This window comes from Thermobia domestica, chromosome 2 (assembly GCF_964235325.1).
Source record: "Thermobia domestica chromosome 2, izTheDome1.hap1.1, whole genome shotgun sequence".
NCBI classification, from domain to species: Eukaryota; Metazoa; Arthropoda; class Insecta; order Zygentoma; family Lepismatidae; genus Thermobia; species Thermobia domestica.
This window is the reverse complement of record NC_137455.1, coordinates 194,517,406-194,537,802: the sequence shown is the minus strand read 5'-3', so window position 1 is coordinate 194,537,802 and position 20,397 is coordinate 194,517,406. Positions and strand designations below refer to the sequence as shown.

The window sequence follows — 20,397 nt, the reverse complement described above, 5'->3', positions numbered from 1 at the left end:
TGCCTACTTTTATCGTAGAATCCACATATGAGCACATATCACTAGAAATTCAAATTCTTTACAGATGAGGTACGGAGAGGATGGCACTGCAGGTAAGAAGGTACTGGCTTGTTTTCTTAGTTCGCAAAGACAGTAAGTTTCCAATATTGAGATGGACACGCTCATCTGCATATCTGCGTGGTCACAATATCAAAATCCCTTCATTTGCATAATTAACTCACTCACTCACTCGTTTCACTTAATTCTTTCGTGGGCGAATTTTTCTACAAGAGATGGGACGATACCTCCTCTAAGCTCAACAGCACCCACTCAAGACAAACAAACAAAATAATTTCTCGAGTGCAATTACCATTTCCATAGTGAAACGTCTAATGACTAATGGGAATATCGCTTCCTAGTGCAGCAAATAAGTGCATACCTAGGCTCCCTTGGCGGGAATTATGCTTCCCATTGCCCACAAAAGGGTTTTAATGCAGGACAATGAAGTCCGGTAAAATCGAAACTAGTAGGTAACGAAAAAGAAAAAAATGTTGGAATTATGCATAGGTCGATGAATTTCGCATTCGATCATTGATTCCACTGCATTTTGTGAATGATTCTCCAGTATGATATTTCATTGCACAAACGAAAGCAAAAAGATAATGGGTATAACTACATAGTTTTGTTACATACATATCATTAATGTAAAACAGTTAAGTTTTTATGTTTGAAGTTGCTAATTTAATAAAATAATAAAAGTGCTCGAAATACGAAAATTATAATGAATAAAGTAAAATGTCGCTAAATGGACACGAAAATTTTAGTTTCGTTTTATTGTTCTTATTTACAGCTCTTTTGACATGAAATTTGTCACATACATGTCTTTGACGATTACACATACCAACATACCAAGAAATACCGGGCGAATCCGTTATCAAATTATATTCCTACAACAACATATTTATAGACATGCGACAATCATTTTGGACATGAGTGTACGTATCTCAGATGTGATTTCTCTGATTAGTGGTTCGAACACTACTTTAAACCTGAGCAGTGGTTCGGATTCCACTTTAAACTACAGGCCCTGTCCTATGTAATCCCGCTATCGAAAAGAATAATCACATAAATAAAATTATTATTATCTGGGCGTAATAATAAGCCATGATCTATATTTTACAATATAATACTTTTCATTATTATACTTATTTATGAAATGTTCTCATCATCTCAAAAGCAAAATAACGACAAAATCAAGTGGGATTTAAAATGGGAAATTTGAAGTTGGTTCAACACCCCCCCCCCAAAAAAAAAGCTTAGTTTTCTCGACCTGGACCACTGTGCGTAACCATGATTATTTCTTCATATGCTGGTTCCCTTTCAGAAGAAAACATTTTCAACTTGAATAGATATCTACATCAGAAATGGCTCCAAGTATCAAAGGCTTGAAGTGGTCAGGTCAGTGGATAATATATTCCCCATATTTCTAAAAATCTACAACAAAGTGACATCTTATTTGTTGTCTTCTTTGTTTTTGTTAATTTCCTTCTTCCTCATGTGCGAAATTGAAATGCCTGTAGTGTACACAAAAAGGATGAATTTACAATTACATTCCACTCGCACGCAGCTTGCAAACTTGTGCAAAATATTCTGGTCTTGGCAATTGTTTTGCACTGATTACACATTCGAACATACACTCAATGTTGGTTGAGCTGTAAAAAGAAATTTTCAAATTATATTTTCACAAACCGCTTCTATTTATGTATTCAAACTGGAAATACTGCACTACATCGAAATATTTATACGAAAGGAACTAATATTTGAGGATAAGAATAAAACCAATCAAATGATGTTACATTTATTAAATACTCACTCATTTGTAATTAATCACATCTCGTATTTACACTTTTTAAAACACTGTCTTTTCTAGATAGTACTAGTTATGTTTTGAATCGAACTCTCAGAAATGGAAAATCCACAATGGTCAGCACTAAAATTTTATGATGCTCTTATGAGTACATAACATATACACGAAGTTGGCACTGTTATTTAAAAAAAAAAAAAAAAAAAAATTATGAAATGACCTTGAATACACTATCCACTATGGATCTTCCTATAAAACGACCTGATTCGTACTATAAATTACCAATATAAAGATTCGCTATTCGTGGTTAACTCATAGGCTTCATACAGATCATACATTCATGCATAGCACGATTTACAATTATAAAACATTCGGCTATTTCTGAAGACGAAAAACTTCGTTACTGCTTGCTTCATAAGGAAACTGCGAAAGAAACAGCTCTACGCATGATTTTAACATCTAAAAGCTTTTGATATTTCAAATATACTTATTCAGTACAAAAAGTATCATAAAATAAATATACACGTGTCGTATTACCTGAAAGAGTCTTCAACAAAGAACATGGCAAGCACTGAATACACTGAATTCTTCTACAAAAATGGAATTAAGATAGCAAGCATAAGAAACTAAAACCTGCAGCAAAATATAAATCAACCTAATAAAAATAATCATACCTAAGTGTTAGCACGCTAATATAATGATTATATTTCCTTTGCAGTTGTTTTCTGACTACACTCATTTGCATTTCTTTCTGAATTTTATTTAATAAATAAGGCCATGTTCCTGTGTTAGGTCTCGACTGAAAAATATACAAAAAAAAAAAAAAAAGTTTTATTTGACATAATAGTAGTAGTAACAATACCGTGGCCACATTTGAACAATGTCTACAATATCACATGCACACATCTCTCATTTTCAAGCAACGGAGCAAAATTTACATTATTTTACACAGATACTAAAGGACACCTACTACACAGATCAAATAATATATAATAATCAAAATATCATTTCAAAATTCGTCTACAGATCGCTTAAAAAAATTAAAATGTGAAGTACTTATACCAATTAATACATAGGCAGAACACTAAAATAAAAAAGTACAATGCCAAGAGATATAAAGGCAATTCACTATTGATTTCTTTAATTACATTTGATCTTTTACTTTAAAAAAATGTATCACAATTTTGTAACAGCCCTATCCAAATTATTTGAATGTTGTTAAATTACCACGGAGGGAAAGAAAAACAGGGAACTTTATTTTCAAGAATAATCAACGCTTGTTTCAACACTTCCACTGGCATTCGGTTTCTTACTGCTAAAATCTTATTTGTAAACTCCTCAATAACAACAGCTTCACCTTTAGTTTTCTGTTCTTCTAACCCTCCTTTCTTAAATGGGTTACAATAATTTTGTGTTTTCTCTTAGCTATGCAAATTCCTTGCAAATCGGTTTTAGCTACCCATAGAAACTGTAATTATCAGTTATGATCCATATTTACAGCTGGTTAACTTACCATGAGAATCTCTTATAATGCAAGGAAACATTCCAGCTTCATGCAGCAATAAATGAAAGTATATTTAGGACTTACAAACTGGTCAACATAGTCCTTTATTCTCATTCACTTTTCTCAATTTACATTTTCTCCTCTGATATATATATATATATATATATATATATCAACAGAAATAGGACATTACACGTCCATAACTTAAGAAGGTTCAAAAATATTAACGTTTTAGGTTGTACTGCTGGAAGCTAACTTGGACTGCTGTATGATCGAAGTTTTCCGGACGGGAACTGAATCTGGTGTAGGTATGGCATCTCCAGTGGCATATGACAAAACTGGTGGTATTCGAGCTTTAGCAGCTTGCGCAGTCTTTTGTTTTGCCATTTGGTAGTCTCCTGAGTCAAAGTATTTTTGCTAGAAACAAAATAAGAACATAATTCATTATATTGAACACACAGAAGTAGAAACTATATGTTTTCGTATCTGATCGTATATCATACAAAATAAACAGCATAAGCAGTGGTGCTATTAAGCCGGTTCGCAGAACAGTTTATTAAACCCAGACAACAGTAAATGTTAACCAGTTATACCCAGAAACAGTAAATTTTTGTTTAACTATCTTTGTTTTTAGAACCTCTTACAGCTACAGGGTTAAAATATGATCTCTCAGAACAAGGTATAAGCGTTTATTTCTTAATCTCAAATGCTCAGATATCAAGAATGAGAACTGCGATTGCATCAGTATAGTTGTGAGGGTTATTTATATTCGAAACTCATATATATTATTATCAACAATTTTTGATCCATTGCTGGATTAAGGTTTTTCCAATAATTTTTTACAACCATCCTATCTAGGATAATTCGTTTCCAAGATATATATATATATATATATATAGAACCGCTTGTTTAAAAATTAGAATAATACCACTGAGCATAAGAATAAACCTAATAAATGAACTTAAATCTTAAAATTATTGAACTATAGTGCGTATTGTTTTGTTCCGTTTCCTCACCAGTTTTCATCTCACAAATTCCTCAAATCGTGTGCGGACATGCAACATGAAAACTAATTAATAAGTGAAAGAATGTTAAAATGGAATGAAATGTTACTTGGTTGGACTGGGGTTTAGTGGATTTTTTGGGGGGGTAAAATCCGAAGCATTGTAATGCGTTCAAATTTCAATGCCCTTAAATTATGTATATATGTGTATATCATTATGTATATATTGTGTATTTCAATATATGTATGTATATATTGTTTGTGTGTCGAAAATGGATACCATTACAATTGGGAAGGGGGGAAGAGGAGGAGGGGCGTTATTGCACTTACGTGTTGTGGGCAACAATAGAAGTGGATAAAATATTGTCCATATTTTAAATATCTATAGTTTTATGAAAATAGATAAAAACTGGATGACCACTTTTCTCGCATTTAAAGTTTTTTTTTTAACTGTTATTATATTTTCGTCAAAATTTAAGTACTAGAATATCTTTATGCAGACCACCCCTTCTTCCAACCGTCAACTACCGTTTCGACGAAAGAAATATTTTAATACTTATCTCGGTAGTGCGTCTGAAACATTATTTTGTACTTTCGGCAGCTAACACTTCTAACAGATGCCATTATTTGATTTACGGTAATCGAAACTTTCCTTTTATTTGGTTGTATTCTTCAATATGTGGAGACAACTGAGAAATATTTATGGTGTTATCCAAACAATAGCTCAATAATGTTAAAGACCTAAACTAATACAGCAAGTGATAATGGACTCCATTTCTGAGATTGTTATAAATTGCCGAAGAAGTGTATTTTCACATATGCACTCTAGGGACATTTCAAGATGACTAACTTCGTCGCTGGACTCTAAATTCAACACTGACTAAATAAAGTGTTCCGTTTAATTTTCCTGAACCTTACTGATAGTTCTAAAAACAATCTGTGGCGGGATTTTTTTTTCTTCTTTGAGAAAATAATTCTTTTACTTTACTTTATTTACTTTCTAATGCTGTAATCAGAGTATTCGTAAGATGTGTCAAAGGCTGAAGACAAGTGTCTAGTTGTCTTTGTTTGAGTTGAGTTGACTGAGATTAACGTCCCGTTCAGCAGCGAGGCTATATGAGACGTGGAATCCGAATTACAAGAGCTCCGCCGGGAATCGAATTCGGGTCTCCAACGCCAAAGACGCGTACGCTAACCGCTTAGCCACGAAGAAGCTCTGTGTATTGTTTCTTTATATGTGCATAATGTTAATGGAGAAATATTGCTTCGTAAAACAAGATTTCTATATGAAAACTGAACAAGAAAATGATACGTAAAATAATAACAATAATAATAACTGTACTGGAATATCAGATACAATCTACACCACCTACATCCACAAATTCCCATAAGTTGAAAAGGTATGTTGCATTGTTAAAATGAACGTAATTTGTACTTATAATCTGATTAGTCCCTTGTGTCTTTCTGATGAATACAGTAAATAGGAAGTGAATACACATGTAACATACTTGCACACTTAAAATTTTATCTGCTTATATTTGAAAATTGTTGTTGGGCCCCATTTACGAAGGTTATCCTTGTGACGACTGATTCTTCTTTTATAAAAATTTATTCGAAATGTTCATCTAAAGTAGTATTCCATTTCTCGAATATTATTTTTCCCTTTGATGATTAGACAGTAAATGACCTAACATGATTGGTAAGAACATGAAGTTATCATCTTATGCCTCTTATTTCCACATCGAAATGAAATAACTGCCCGGGAATCGGTGTAGCAGAAGAAAATCAAGGACAACGTTTATGCTTCACTTTTAACAAGAGATACAATTTGTGTGTAAAAAAATACAGGTTACGTATTGCAATTTTGATCACTTTCTTTGGACAGACTTACAGGATGATTTTCTATCTAAACTATAATTCTCATTTTCTCCCATACAGGGTTAACGCAAGTGTCATGGCAACTGTTTTTGTTTTACGAAAATGGGAACGAAGCAATAAATTTTTAAATATGTTAGTACATATGTAGGGAGTCGGATAATACATATATTCATATTAAAATATATATATTCACGAGAAAAATGAGTACATCAGACCGTTCGTTTCAGATGTATTTTCCATTCAATGGTTGGTTCAGTTTTGATATGCAGTCCAAACAGCAAGGTTCCATTCTCATCAGGCGAGATTATGCACACTCGCTGAAGTACGGGCTGTAACACGTATGAAACGACCGATTCATTGTATCCGTATTTCATGATCTATATCCTAATGAGGATATCTACGTTCATCCAACTCCCTACATGAAACGATTACATATGTATTAGCCTTCCCAGAAAAGTTGCCATGAATTTTGGGGAAACCCTCGTCCTTTCAGCAAGGAATAGAAATAATCGTACAAGGAAAATTCACGTCAAATCTACATTTGTTTTAATAAGCTATTTCTTAAAAATCTGTATGCTACATTTGGTATAAGGACAAAATTTCGCGGCCGAAACATCGCTGTCCACAACCCCGTGGATCAGATCTTGCTGTGTCAAAATTTACAGACCGAAATCTCATTAAAACAAACGTCGCCATAACAATAAATAGAAGAGTTTCTGGAGTCAAAATAATAATAATAATGAGAAATATTACAGTCTTATTTCTGAATTTGGTTCTACTCGATCTGAGTATGGATGCATACACACACGCAAAAAAGATTTGTGTGAAGAAAGTACGTACATCTGGTTTTGTAAAACTCTGACAAAGAACTAATCATCATGTCACTAGTAAAAAATGCGTAAGCTTGAAAATATTTCTAATTGCTCTTTTTATACTAATGTAAGTATGCTGAAAACAATGAAATAGTTTTTAAACATATCTGTCCATAAGGTCACGAGTACTTCTATAGTCTGAATAATAAATAAAAAGACTGGATTACAAACAAGTACAAAGTTTACCACTTAAAAGAAGATGAATGTACTAAAAGAAGTAATTTATTTTCCACTTCTCATTATGACAACGAAAAACAAACAAAAATAAAAGTATTTTCTTATCGTATTCTGAAAATTCATGATAAACGGAAGCCAGATATACTGATGGGATTTTGAACGGTTTCACTTTCTCATCAGGCGATAGTGGGATGATAACAAATAATAAGGCCATGGCACCTCCTTCCTTTCTCCAGGTTTTTTTTTTTTTTTTTTTTTTTTTTTTTTTTTTTTTTTTTTTTTTGCACCTGGTAGGATGCAAAGCTTTACATAAGTATTACGATTAAAAAAAACTTTCAACCCCACTCATGCATTTGGACTTAAATCGGGATTAGTGTTGCCCACAAGACGAGAATCGAGTTTCGTGAACATCACTAATTCACGTTAAGTCTTAGATCTCAAGCACTGTTTTAGTGTTACATGAACCATAGTATAAAAACTATAAATTGATAATGTGATTGAATGAAGAAAATTTTTCAACGTTTGATAATAGGCGTCATTAAACATTGCACTTGAATAAAATATTTGGTCTACATGTTATTAGATCACTCCGTTCGTGGACCTCTCGTGACACAGAGGGATTCTGATAACGTCTACATTAAATTAAGACAAATTTACAAAACGAGACGAGGAAACCCGAACACTAATCGGTGTGTCACTAGTCTTCTCAGTTACTTCGAAAACGGGCTGAACACTAATATTGGTTGTTTTCAATTATTTTTACATGTAACAATCCCCCCCCCCCACCTTCTGAGATTTCCATGCCGATGGGCATGAATCTGGTCTTCAATGTCATCGAGGATATCACTATCCATGGCAACGACCCCGAAAACTATGATTTGATACTTTAAGTATTGGTCCATCACTCTGTTTTCTCGCATAAATTATAACCTCCACTGTCCTCTTAGTATATGAGTTTTAATCTACTTCATAGCACAAGATCCTTGAGGGGTCGAAATTTGATCATTTTAATTAGTTCAATAATTATTATGTGACTTGATTTTTCGTATCAAGTATGACTTTCTGCTTCTTCTCAGGATATGCATTTTAATTATCAAATTATCCTTGGGCTTCTATCGTTGATAATTATGTGAAGCTTCATTCTAATTGGTTCAGTAATTAGGGCCTAATGCGATAAGACGAATTCACATTCGCTTTTATACACTAGATTTACTTATCGAGCACTCCAAAGGCGAGTCAGGACATTGTTTCGCAGCAAAGATTAAAAAAAAAAAAAAAAAAAAAAAAAAAAAAAAAAAAAAATCGGACACAATAAACAAAAGTTTGAAACTGAAAAAAAAAGGCCTATGAAGAAATAACAAATGAACATTTGTGAAAGAAAGAGTATTTTTTTTTCCGCTGCATATATATATATCATGGCAGTTTCTCTAATGGATTGAAAGAGTGACCCTGGTTGGTAACACTAAGATCAAAGCAGGGGCTCCGTTTTTCATTTGCACGTGGTAAGAAACCTCAAAGATCATCTCTTGATGGCTCCTCTATAAAAGTTTCGAACACATAATTACAAATGTGATTGAGTAGAAACACGTATCAGTTACTGTAATACTAATGTATGTTTAAAGGTGTATTGTCTACGAAAGACATTAAATTTGAACAAAAAATTAATGAGTCTTAGTCATGTTGCGACTATTTAAGTGTCTTATATGTAGTCTGAGTTATACCCTATAGTACCCGGATTTGGTTTTAGAAGCACAATATATCGGAAAATATCTTGAGAGAAGTCTCGAAACTTCCTGCATTATCATTATGCACTTGGGTTGTTATTGTTGGATACCAAAGGGAACAATATTCGTAAAGCAACACACGTATTGAACTTCCTACGAAATTCTCGCATGTAAAGTTCGTTACGATAAGCAATTCAACGGCAGTACCACAGTCACTCACATATCGAAATTCCATTACAAGCTAAATCTACGACGATCACCTTCTAGTTTTCTATGGGTCAATGTCGCCAAATAGGGCAATTTATTGTTTATGTTATATATTTTACCATGATTTTTCTATGTTCATTTTGCGACCAGTAATTTTATTACATACAGAAGTTACCTACATGCGCATAGAAACAGAATGGCGCCAATAGTATTTCATGAATTGGTCTGATTCAACGATATACAGACTGAAGAAATATATGACTGGACTGAGATTCGAATCCGGGTCTCCGGTTCACCGTACCAACGTCTTTAAATTGCCATATATAAAGGAACTGGTATGATATAAAAATCGGTTATATTCTTAATTTATCAATTATAATGATCTGGTTCTCAAATTATCGTTTGAAATCAATGTTGGTTACCTCTGAACATTCCGTAAGAAGAGTTCTCTTATGTGATTGTTAATTCAAGTTTCCATCTTAAACACCCTTCAGAATTCAACAGGGATGTAATAAACGAAAAGAAAGGAAAAACATTCTTTTTTCGTTTACTGCTTCTCTAATTTACATCAGAATGACCTGGATATTCTTTTAGCCGTGTTAGCATCTTGCTAAAGAATATTTTTGAAAACTCAAATAAAATTATAAAAACTTCCATGCTGTAGTAAGTAGTGCCGTTAGTGTCAAATATTACTTCAAATAGTTAGGTACTTCTGATCAGCATGTTTAAAGACCAACGGTAAAAAGTAATCCATTATTTTGCCAATAGATGGCTTCAGTGATCTGTATCTCGCGTTGTGTAAGTCCGATCGGGTTCAACGAGATGGCGTTCAAACGATGAGATTGCGTACTACAAACACTGTTCAGATAGTTGTGATGAGTTGACTCAGTGCTGTGTGAGCGCGAGTCAAAATGGACACTAGCAAAGAGAAAATACGCTATATTTTACAGTTTTTCTTCGATAAAGGCGAAAACGCAAATCAGGCGGCTGCAAGTGTGAATAGTGTTTATGGTCCTGATACTGTAACAGCCAATCACGCGCAATTTTGGTTTCGTCGATTCCGTTCCGGTAATTTTGACGCCAAAGATGCACCACGCACTGGAAGGCCAAGTACCAAAAATGTCGATAAAATCATGGACATTGTCGCGTCCGACCGTCATGTAAGCACTGTGTCGATTGCCCAAGAGCTAAACATTGCACAAAATACCGTGTGGAACCATTTGCATAAGGCTGGATACAAAAAGAAGCTTGATGTATGGGTGCCACACGAATAAACGAAAAAACTCATGGACTGAATTTCCATCTGCGAATCGCAACAAAATTGACCCATTTCTGAAGCGTTTGGTGACTGGCGATGAAAAGTGGACCACCTGCGACAAGGTCACGCGAAAACGGTCTTGGTCGAAGCGCAGTGAGCCGGCACAAACGGTGCCCAAGCCAGGATTGACGGCCAGGAAGGTCTTGCTGTGTGTTTGGTGGGATTGGCAGGGGATTATCTACTATGAGCTGCTCCCCTACGGCCAGACCCTTAACTCGGAACTGTACTGTCAACAACTGGATCGTCTGAAGGCAGCAATCGCTCAGAAGCAGCCAGCATTGGCCAATAAGAGAGGCATTGTGTTCCACCAGGACAACGCCAGGCCACACACATCGATAGTGACTCGCCAGGAGCTCCCGGATCTTGGTTGGGAGTTTTTTATGCATGCACCTTATAGTCCGGACCTGGCACCGAATGATTACCATCTGTTCCTGTCCATGGCGAACACGTTTGCTGGTTAAAAAGTCGCTTCAAGAGAGGCTTGTGAAAATCGACTGTCTCAATTTTTTGCTACTAGGGACAAGGGCTTTTATGAGAGAGGCATCATGATATTACTTTCCAAATGGCAACACGTTATCGAACAAAACGGAGCATATGTGATCTAAATCGAATCATTCTAACTATGGTAAGTCAAGCCTTCAATGTCATGCCAAAATAATGGATTACTTTTTACTACAGCAGATACTAAAACTATTAAGAGTATGCTAGAGAGCAATCCTTTAAATTATCGTATTTTTTTTTTTTAGTCCACACTATTCAAGCAACATATTTGCAAACATAAAAACAAGTCAAACCACATTGAAGATCGCTGAAACAAAGTACGGTAAGGAAAATGAAAATTATCTTCCATCCAGTAAACGAAGAACTACAAGTTTCATGTCGCACAAAAACGAAGGAAATACAGAGAGTCGAAAACTGTTCCATTAAACCTACATCAATCCACTTCTTAACTATTCATATTTAACTATGGGCATGACAATAGGAGAGTTACTGGCTTCAGAATCTGATATTGAAAGAAAACATTTAAGAAGGAAAAAACACACACAACTGTAAATGAATCGCTCTCACACATGATGGTTATAGAGTTAAAGTAATACGAACTCTAACCTATTTTAGGGATGCAGGAAACAAAATTACATGGTAATATCATTTTTAAAGTAAAAGCAACTGAAAGGTCCTAATTTATCACAATCTGGTTAAACTAATGCCGAGTCATTATTATTAGGTACAATTTTTATCATTATACCTAAAAATTTACTGATTATTTAATCAATTTGACTTTTCTAATGTGTAATACTAAAATGGTTTAATGGAAACAAATGACTTACCCCTTTCGCTAATCTTTTCTGCAAAAATGCTGAATGCCCACTCATAGGTCTCAGTGCATTCGGAAATTTAGCTTTTAATTTTGCCTCTTCCATTTTTTCTATTTCCTGAGTTGACAACTGCAAAGACAAAGCATAAATTACGAATAAAATCATATTTTTTAAAAACAAGCATTTATACCAAAACCTAAAGCTAAGACGTAAAGCTAAATATTCCCTCAAAGTATAAGACCTGACTTAATTTAGGGTTCACACCTACATATACGCAAATACATATGCTGACTTTCAAACATGTAGCCTAATGTCGCGTTGAAAAAAAATAAATAAATAAATAAACATTCACATATCTCTCAAAAGCGGCGTGTATTTTTCTATTCAATGAAGCCTTCTTTACAACCCTATGCATAAAAAACACGCTACGCAGATACGACTGTTAGAAGTTTACAATGTCCAAGTTTCCTGAACATAACTCAACACCTACATATACTAAACAGGGTGTGTAAAAAATTTAGTAACATTTTCAAGAGCGAATTTGGGTCCGAATTTTCATGCATGCGATACAAGCGTGGTTTGGTTGCGATTCGGTAGCGTCTAAAGCCGTCCATAGAAATTTCTGGTGAATTTTGACGCTTTACAGAACAAAATTTTCCAGTCTATACTTATATTTGTACAGATAAAAAAAATCGTGACCCAAAAGTTAAATTCCTTTACTTTCATGACTGTTTTCTGATTTCATGACTTTCGTGACTTTTTCTGATTTCATGACTTTCGTGACCGATCGACACCCTGCTTAAAAAAAAAAAAAAAAAAAAAACTAATTTTCAACTCTCGTAAAAAAAAAAAAAAAGAGAGAGAGAGAGAGAGAGAGAGAGACAAAATGTCTGTCTTCATCTAAGCGAATTCTAACTTTCATTCTCTGAAATTTACATAAAATAGCTGATCAACCGTGGTTATCAAGTTCACAAAAAAGTCAGTGTATTAACCGTGCTAATTTGGTTATTCTTAATTTCGAACATAACCCGAAGGTCTATGAATGTTCAGGACTCAATATTGCAACTATCTTTAACCTTTAAACGCCGGCCAAGAGATTTCAACGAAATCGTAGACTCTCACGTTAGGGGCCTTAGTGATGCCCGTAATTATCACAGAGTCATGATTCATACATCGTTGGAAAGGTTTTGAATCACAGATTCGAGCGAGATAACACTTGGACAATTTCGGCTTTATTCGTAAAAGATGATGAAGAAAGAGAAAAAATCCGGAACAAAATATGACGAAATAAATTTGGGAGGCCCCGGCAACCCAAAATTGGTCAACTTCGAACCTCCCCTACTCCACACACATAACCAAGAAGTACTTTTGCGGGGTATCAGCGTATAGTGGACTACTTTATTGTCTAGCACACCAATTTTTATGACTGTACTCTCAAGTGGGGAGGGAGGATACCCCTAAAAAACTGATGAAAAAAACACGAATTATATTCTGCCCTCTCAGCCGTGGCACTCTCCACATACATAAAATGCATGTCCTTAGAAAGCTTAATTCTTCACAAACACATTGATACCAAAATTATCTTCGTGCCTTAATTAGGGGCTGAGCTACGAAGGTTTAAAGCCATGACGCAGACGTGCGTCAATAGGCGTTTAAAGGTTAATCACAAGTAGAACAGTGTTAGTTACAGAAAAGTCTACCCTTGAAAACCAGGGTGGATTGATTTAAATCAGTCTGATTTAAATCACGATTTAAATCAAGATTTAAATCACTTGATTTTTTAAATAAAAATCGTTGATATAAATCAAATTCCGAAATAAATTAATTTAAAGTGAAAATAAGTAAAATCCCGTTTCTGTTCTGTTATTTCGATTATGGAAGTTAATAATCATCATACAATGAGACTCAAATGTACAGTATAGTATGGAAACAAGTGTCATGCAGAGGATAATTAGGGAAAATCCCGTTTTGAACAGGTAAGGGAGCAATCCTGCTTTCTTCTTTTCGTAACATTGGGTTTGGGTTTTAAAATCGTTAACTATTTCAATGGGGAAATCACCATCGACATTTAAGACGAAAATTCTTTTTTGTGCGTGTCTGTTTGTTTCTTCCCAGATAATAGAACGTATTTAGAGGGGTCGTATCCCCTCCAAAATTTTTTTTTCGTTAATTTTATAATTTTAGGCGAAATTTATGTGTTTCATGCCGCAAGCTAATTCTGAGTTTTTAAAAATAGGCCCCTGCCAAATATCAGTAACTTTTATGAAAAAAAAAAAGTGTCATTTTGATAAACGTTGCTGTACTTTTTCCTTAATGCTTAGCCTTTTAAATGATATCACCTATTTTTAGGTGATAAGATAGAATCTTCATTATTCGATTAAAAAAGTACCAATAAGGCTTTTTACTTCGTTTTCTTCAAGACTAGAGGCATTTTAGAACACGTTACATATGCTTTCGCGCCTTTCTGACGAAAGTTCTTTTTTGTACGTGTCTGTTTGTTTGTTCCCACATAATAGGATGTATTTAGAGGAATCCTATCCCCTCCAAAATTTTATGTATTTCATGCCGCAAGCTAGTTCTGAGTTTTTAAAAATAGGCCCCTGCCAAATATCAGTAACTTTTATGAAAAAAAAAGTGTCATTTTGATAAACGTTGCTGTACTTTTTCCTTAATGCTTAGCCTTTTAAATGATATCACCTATTTTTAGGTGATAAGATAGAATCTTCATTATTCGATTAAAAAAGTACCAATAAGGCTTTTTACTTCGTTTTCTTCAAGACTAGAGGCATTTTAGAACACGTTACATATGCTTTCACGCCTTTCTGCGTTGAGGCAGCGTGATGACGTCATAAATTTAAAAATATATTTTTTATTATGCGTATTATTATTATTTTTTGGCAGGTTACATTTTGCATTCAGAAGACTGAAATTTTGCACACTCGTTCAGTGCATCCCTTAATAATTTTCAGATCTCTGCGTGGAAACAGCGGGGTCCAGAGGTGCAAACATGTTTTTAAAAAGGATATTTTTGACAAAAAAATTTTTTTCGTGATTTTCCCGCCTTAGATGGAGGCATATGAATGGTACCGTTTGAAAGGTTGTTCTATTCTGAAGAAAATGATGCGATTACGTACTATGCTCCTAGGATAAATAGGGATGTTTCAGGAAACTGTTATCTGAGATCCTGTTTTATACGGGAATCTGGGGTATTTTTGAAATATTATTTTTCGTAGGCTTAGAATACTTTTGCACCTACACGATTGAAATTTTGCACATTTACTCAGTGCACCCCTCAGTATTTTTCAGATTTGTTTCAGATCTCTGCCTTAAAACAGGGGAAGGAGTCCACAGAGGAAAAAATAAAATAGAAAATACCTCTTTTCGTGATTTACCCGCCCCAGATACACGATGGAAACTTTTGAAGGGTACCGTTTGAAAAATTGTTTTATTCTGAAGAGAATAATGTACAAATCATGATCATAGGATAAATAGGGATGTCTGAGGAAATTTTTATATTACATCCGGGTCATCTGGGGCATTGTGGGAATGTTCTTAGCTCACTGTTAAATAATTTCCTCGCCCTTACTACTCAAGATAGAAGCTTGAAATTTTGTACACCCCTTAGTATTTCCCAGTTGATTTTGAGATATGTGCGTTAACACAGGGGAATCCAGAGAGGATCAAAAATTATAGTTAAAAAAAAAAAAAAAAAAAAAAAACTATTACTCAGAATTTTCCGCTTCAGGGACATGACAGGAAAATGTGAATGTTACCGTTTCAAAAGCTGTTCTATTCTAAAGAGAGTGATGTATGTACCATGATCCTAGGATAAATAGGAATGATGCTGTAGCTGCTTGACTGAAAGTCTATAATTTACCTTTAAAAAGAGCCATAATTTAAAAGGGTTAAGAAACATTGCTTGGGATTGATATAGGTTAACGATTGGGGATAATTCAAAATTCAACCTCAATATTTTCACTTAAATGGCATAATTAGCATTTAATACTAATTCCTAATGCTTTTTCTTCAGTTCGCGACTTGTATTATACGAGGAGAAAGATTTGATTTAAATCAAAAAAATCGATTTAAATCAAAAAAATCAACAAAAATGATTTTTTTTTTAAAAAAATCATGATTTTTTTCCACCCTGTTGAAAACTGTATGTTTCTACTATTTTAAAGAAAAAGTTTTGTGTACCCCAGTTTATCTATTACAGAGTACAAGATACAAAATGAAAGAAATGATACTGATCCGTTCGTGGATCAGTGTCAAAAAGAGGCAGCATGCTCATGGATGTTTGGCAAATAAAAATGTACGGTAATTAATACAAAACTATTAATTAATTCAAAAGATTTTAACGAGTCATAAAAGCTATTTTACTGAGCTTGTATAACATATTCTCGACGTCCAGGTTACTAGCACCGATACAATTTATCTTGGTAAGAAAAATAATAGTAGGCATTGGACTGAATGAGCACATTCGAGACGCAGAGAGCTCGAATCGATTCTCTTTGTCCAAGTACACAAACAATACTAACGTCTCATTAATAATATATAAACGAATTACTGATTCCTTTAACATTAAAATAAGAAAGGATGATGCTAGACTAAAAAGAGAGAACAACGCAATATATAAACACATTAAAGAAACATGACATGAGATAGATTGGGAAGGAATAAAAGGATTCGAAAGGGAAAAAAGGAGTGTGATACGAAAGTGGAAAGAAGCCCAATGGATTAAGAAATACGGGAAGCAGGAGTTGATGAATTGGTCTAGTGGACTTGTAATACATGAATTATGAGAAAAGATGATAGAGAAAATAGAAAGAAAGAATTAAAAGGATCAACACGAAATGTTACAGCAGGTGTACTACGGAGAACAGCAGATGGGCAATAGCGAATAGAAAGTGTAAGTGACAAACACCTAATTGCGAGTTTCATAGCGCAAAAAGAGAAAGCGACTACAGTAATTAAAAGTTTACTTTTTTAGCCAATTAAAAGTTTACGTTTTGTAAAGAGAAAGTGGGCGTGTCTTGCATCCAGATTGTATATAAGCTGTCAAAATTGGATATTTTTCTCATAATGTGTCTGAGGAAGGCTATGTTACACAGCCGAAACTATAACACAAATATATACTCTTAAAATATATATACTGCTTTGGTAAGTTGGAGTTTTATTAGTAAAGAAAGACCAGTTAAATTTAGAGTGGAAGTTGAAGATGGGATAAGTTAGATAAATAAAATGGCAACAAGGGGCGTGACAATGATTCCGTACTACTTGAAAATCACACAACAAATATGACTGAAGTAACAGAGGCGGACATTGTACTGAGAAAAAATTTGGTTGAGGAAGGAAGAACCTCAGAAAGCGACGAGTACAATTTTCCACATTAGAAAGTAATTATCCCCATTTTTAAAATTGACATTAACTATAAGACTAATCTTCCGCAAATGGCGGCCCAGGATTAGACTTGTATCCAACGCTGTATTACTATTTATCTTTTGCTTTTACCTATTATTCCGTCGTTCACTCTTGGCTGCTAATCACAAATATTTCATATTTTCATGTTTTCTTTGCTTCATCTGTATTGTATTTACTCCGTAAAATTAGTACCTTCAAACTATTAACTGCTGCAAACTACGCACAATTCAGAAGTAACGAAAAATATGAATCCCCACCTTCGCATATTGGCATTACTCGAGCAGACGGTTCCGCCAAATTTGGACACATTCCTTATATTTTCAGGTCAGGTTGGACCTTTGTATTTCTTTTAGCAGAGCATGTATTAAATGAGGAGCTCCATTACTACTTGCAGATTAACTTCAGGAAGGCTTAATATTAATATAGTGTGGACGTATGGCACAAAAACTAGTGCATAAAACACGAACCAACTTGTAGTAGGTGGCTACTAAAAAGCATGATTGCTACCTAACCGACTCAAAGCACACTTACACATACAACACATTGACTGAGTCAGAGCACACTTACACATACAACACATTGACTATCACTCAAAATTTATTTCAATATGCTGTGCACTGACAGTAGTTACTTATATTCACACACTCATTCCTTCACGAAAAATGTTCCATATCGTATTTTACCTACACACTTTCTATTTGCTACAACCGTCTGCCCAAGTGAGCGCTTATATTTCCAACCTGCATTATAAACAATATTCTATTACAGCACCATGTAAATAATACAGTTTTAGAGGGAAAACTCCCTATCAAATGCATGTCGCTGGGACATGTAGAACTACAGCATGTGTACACATGGTATAAAAATTGCAATGTATATATATAAAATACGAATCAACTTGCGCTAGGTGACCAATAAAAAGTACTAATACTATCTACAAAATCAGGGCAGGAACGGAAGTAGGAGCGTCAGCGACAGCGGGTATACGAGTATAGTTGAAATCACTTCACATGGCATAAAAACACATGCCTTGCGTATGGCACAGCTTTGCGACACTTCTATGATCACTTTGTACACTCTACTTACAAAACATCTCAGTTTATCATGTCTTTTATGGAGTACTACGTTGTAAAGAGCTTATGTTCCATTTCGTATTTCTACCTTTGTACATGTAAGAGGTAAGATCCCAATATATTTTGATTCGCTGCACAATTCTATTGTAAAAGGAAGTTAATACATTTCTTCCGCGGAGTTGACAAATTTATGCTCCCATAAAATGGGATAGCATCCAGAATTTTGTCTCATTTCACCACATTTGGTTCAGTTGCAACCCTCGTTTTGTTAAGTTTCCGTTGTACATTTCTGTATTTCAATCCACTACTTGAGCATATTCCTCCCAGGTTAGTTAATAAGACCGTGCGTTCTAAACAATTGCCATAATATGCTCAATTGCCTGTTTACCTAACACTGCATCAATACCCCAACACATATAGCCCAGAATTTAACCTCGCTTTTCTCCCTTATTAATAATCTTACACCGATGACATTTATTACCACTTTTGTTACTTTCATGCTGACATTTCGCTTCATTTTGTTTGTCTCCGTAAATTTTGTACATTTGGGCCGTCATCTGCGGTAGTTAATGTAACATTAATATTACACCCGTAGCAATCAAAATGGAGTATGTTTAGTACAAGGAGTCTGGAACCACGTAAAAAACACCAAAATTTACAGGAGAAATGAATGATGCAAGTACTTAGACTTAACATAACGTAACCAAATCTAATCTAACCTAATATTAGTAGAAAGAAGCGAAATTGTATTCTGTTTTGGAAAATCATGCGGGACCCCTACACTAATATAACAAACTAAACTAAACTAACCTACCCTAAACTAACCGAATGTGAACAGAAATTACCAAAATTGTAACATTTTTTAGAGAAAAGAGCTGGACCCGTTCTGCTAAACATAGGCTATCAAAATATAGAGTAATTGATTTTCTACAGTGTAATAATGTCTACTTTGAAATTCACACATAGGACTAGTATTGTTAAACATTGCCTGAATTGGACTACTTTCACATACCGGTACCCAAATATGTACACCGATACATAAAGTACGATGGCCAAACTAGCCCTTTAACTATTGAACTAATGGAGCGACTCAAGTTCCGAATATGATATGTTTTATTAGTTGAAGTTACCTTTCGTCCAACTCCTTAGGCCTTTTTGCCGCATCATCCAGCATATTAAGGCTTAGGGTACGATTATTCTTCAAGTTCATGGACCTATTCTGTGGCACTGAACTTACTCCTTAAAATTTGAAACTCCATTAACAATGCGCACGTACGTTACCGTTACCCTTATATTGATTTACGTAAGGTTATATCACATACGGAACAACTATTCCATACGGACATCATGATCGGAACAGCTCTCTCTTTATATCGAACGGCAATGAAACGAAAACTTTAAGCAAACTGCGAAATATCGAGAACACTAACAATGGTGTTGCGCAATTACCGTTGTACTTGTACCTTATTAATAATTTGCAATGTCAAACGATGATATACGTTATACTGCAAGGGGATATAATAGTTTTAAATGCATGTATACGGGATAAGTTCGAAGAATAATACTTCGTTACTGAAGCATAACAAATAGATAAAGGTCATTATGAAATACCTCCTTACAAAAACTTTAATGTACTCATTTTAAATTTATCATGATTAATTTTTCTTACGTAAGTTACATAGTTTTACATACGTAAATAAACATACAGACCTTTTCTGATGAAGCGTCGCTCTCTTCTTTATCTCCTTCCATTTTTTCTTTACAACTTTCACTATCAGCAGCTACTTCTTCCGTTTCTGGTGCAATATTTTCTTGTTCCGACATGTTTTCAGAAGTTGTGACACACTAACCGTCAACAGGAAATGGAAGGTACCACCTAAGTTAGGTCGAAGCAAACAAACAAATTAATGTTAATTAGAATCGATGCCCACTTGCTTGATAATCAAGCAGATAACTAGCAAAACATGTTTTTTTAATTTGAAGAAACTGAACAAATTACAACCACTTTTTTCTTTATAATATGGCGGAACACCTGACTAACTGTTGCCAGGACTTCCGTTG

At 34.5% G+C, this 20,397-nt stretch overlaps 1 protein-coding gene across 1 annotated transcript; it reads right to left on the bottom strand.

Moving 5' to 3' along the window:
- Positions 1-2,041: 2,041 nt before the first annotated feature.
- endos (endosulfine alpha) lies at positions 2,042-20,388 on the bottom strand. The gene is made up of 3 exons (XM_081748374.1): positions 20,047-20,388; positions 11,855-11,971; positions 2,042-3,764 (listed from the first exon to the last, which is right to left on the bottom strand). Exons 1-3 carry the CDS (start codon positions 20,158-20,160, stop codon positions 3,579-3,581), a joined length of 417 nt encoding a protein of 138 aa, XP_081604500.1. The 5' UTR covers positions 20,161-20,388; the 3' UTR covers positions 2,042-3,578.
- Between the last annotated feature and the right edge of the window lie 9 nt (positions 20,389-20,397).

What these genes read in the sequence shown, in the direction of transcription:
- endos (XM_081748374.1), bottom strand. Translation starts at nt 20,160, where the DNA reads ATGTCGGAACAAGAAAATATTGCACCAGAAACGGAAGAAGTAGCTGCT. An exon ending in GCGACGCTTCATCAGAAAAG is followed by an intron (nt 11,972 to 20,046) that starts GTCTGTATGTTT and finishes TTGTCTTTGCAG; the next exon opens with TTGTCAACTCAGGAAATAGA. An exon ending in AGAAAAGATTAGCGAAAGGG is followed by an intron (nt 3,765 to 11,854) that starts GTAAGTCATTTG and finishes TTTTGTTTCTAG; the next exon opens with CAAAAATACTTTGACTCAGG.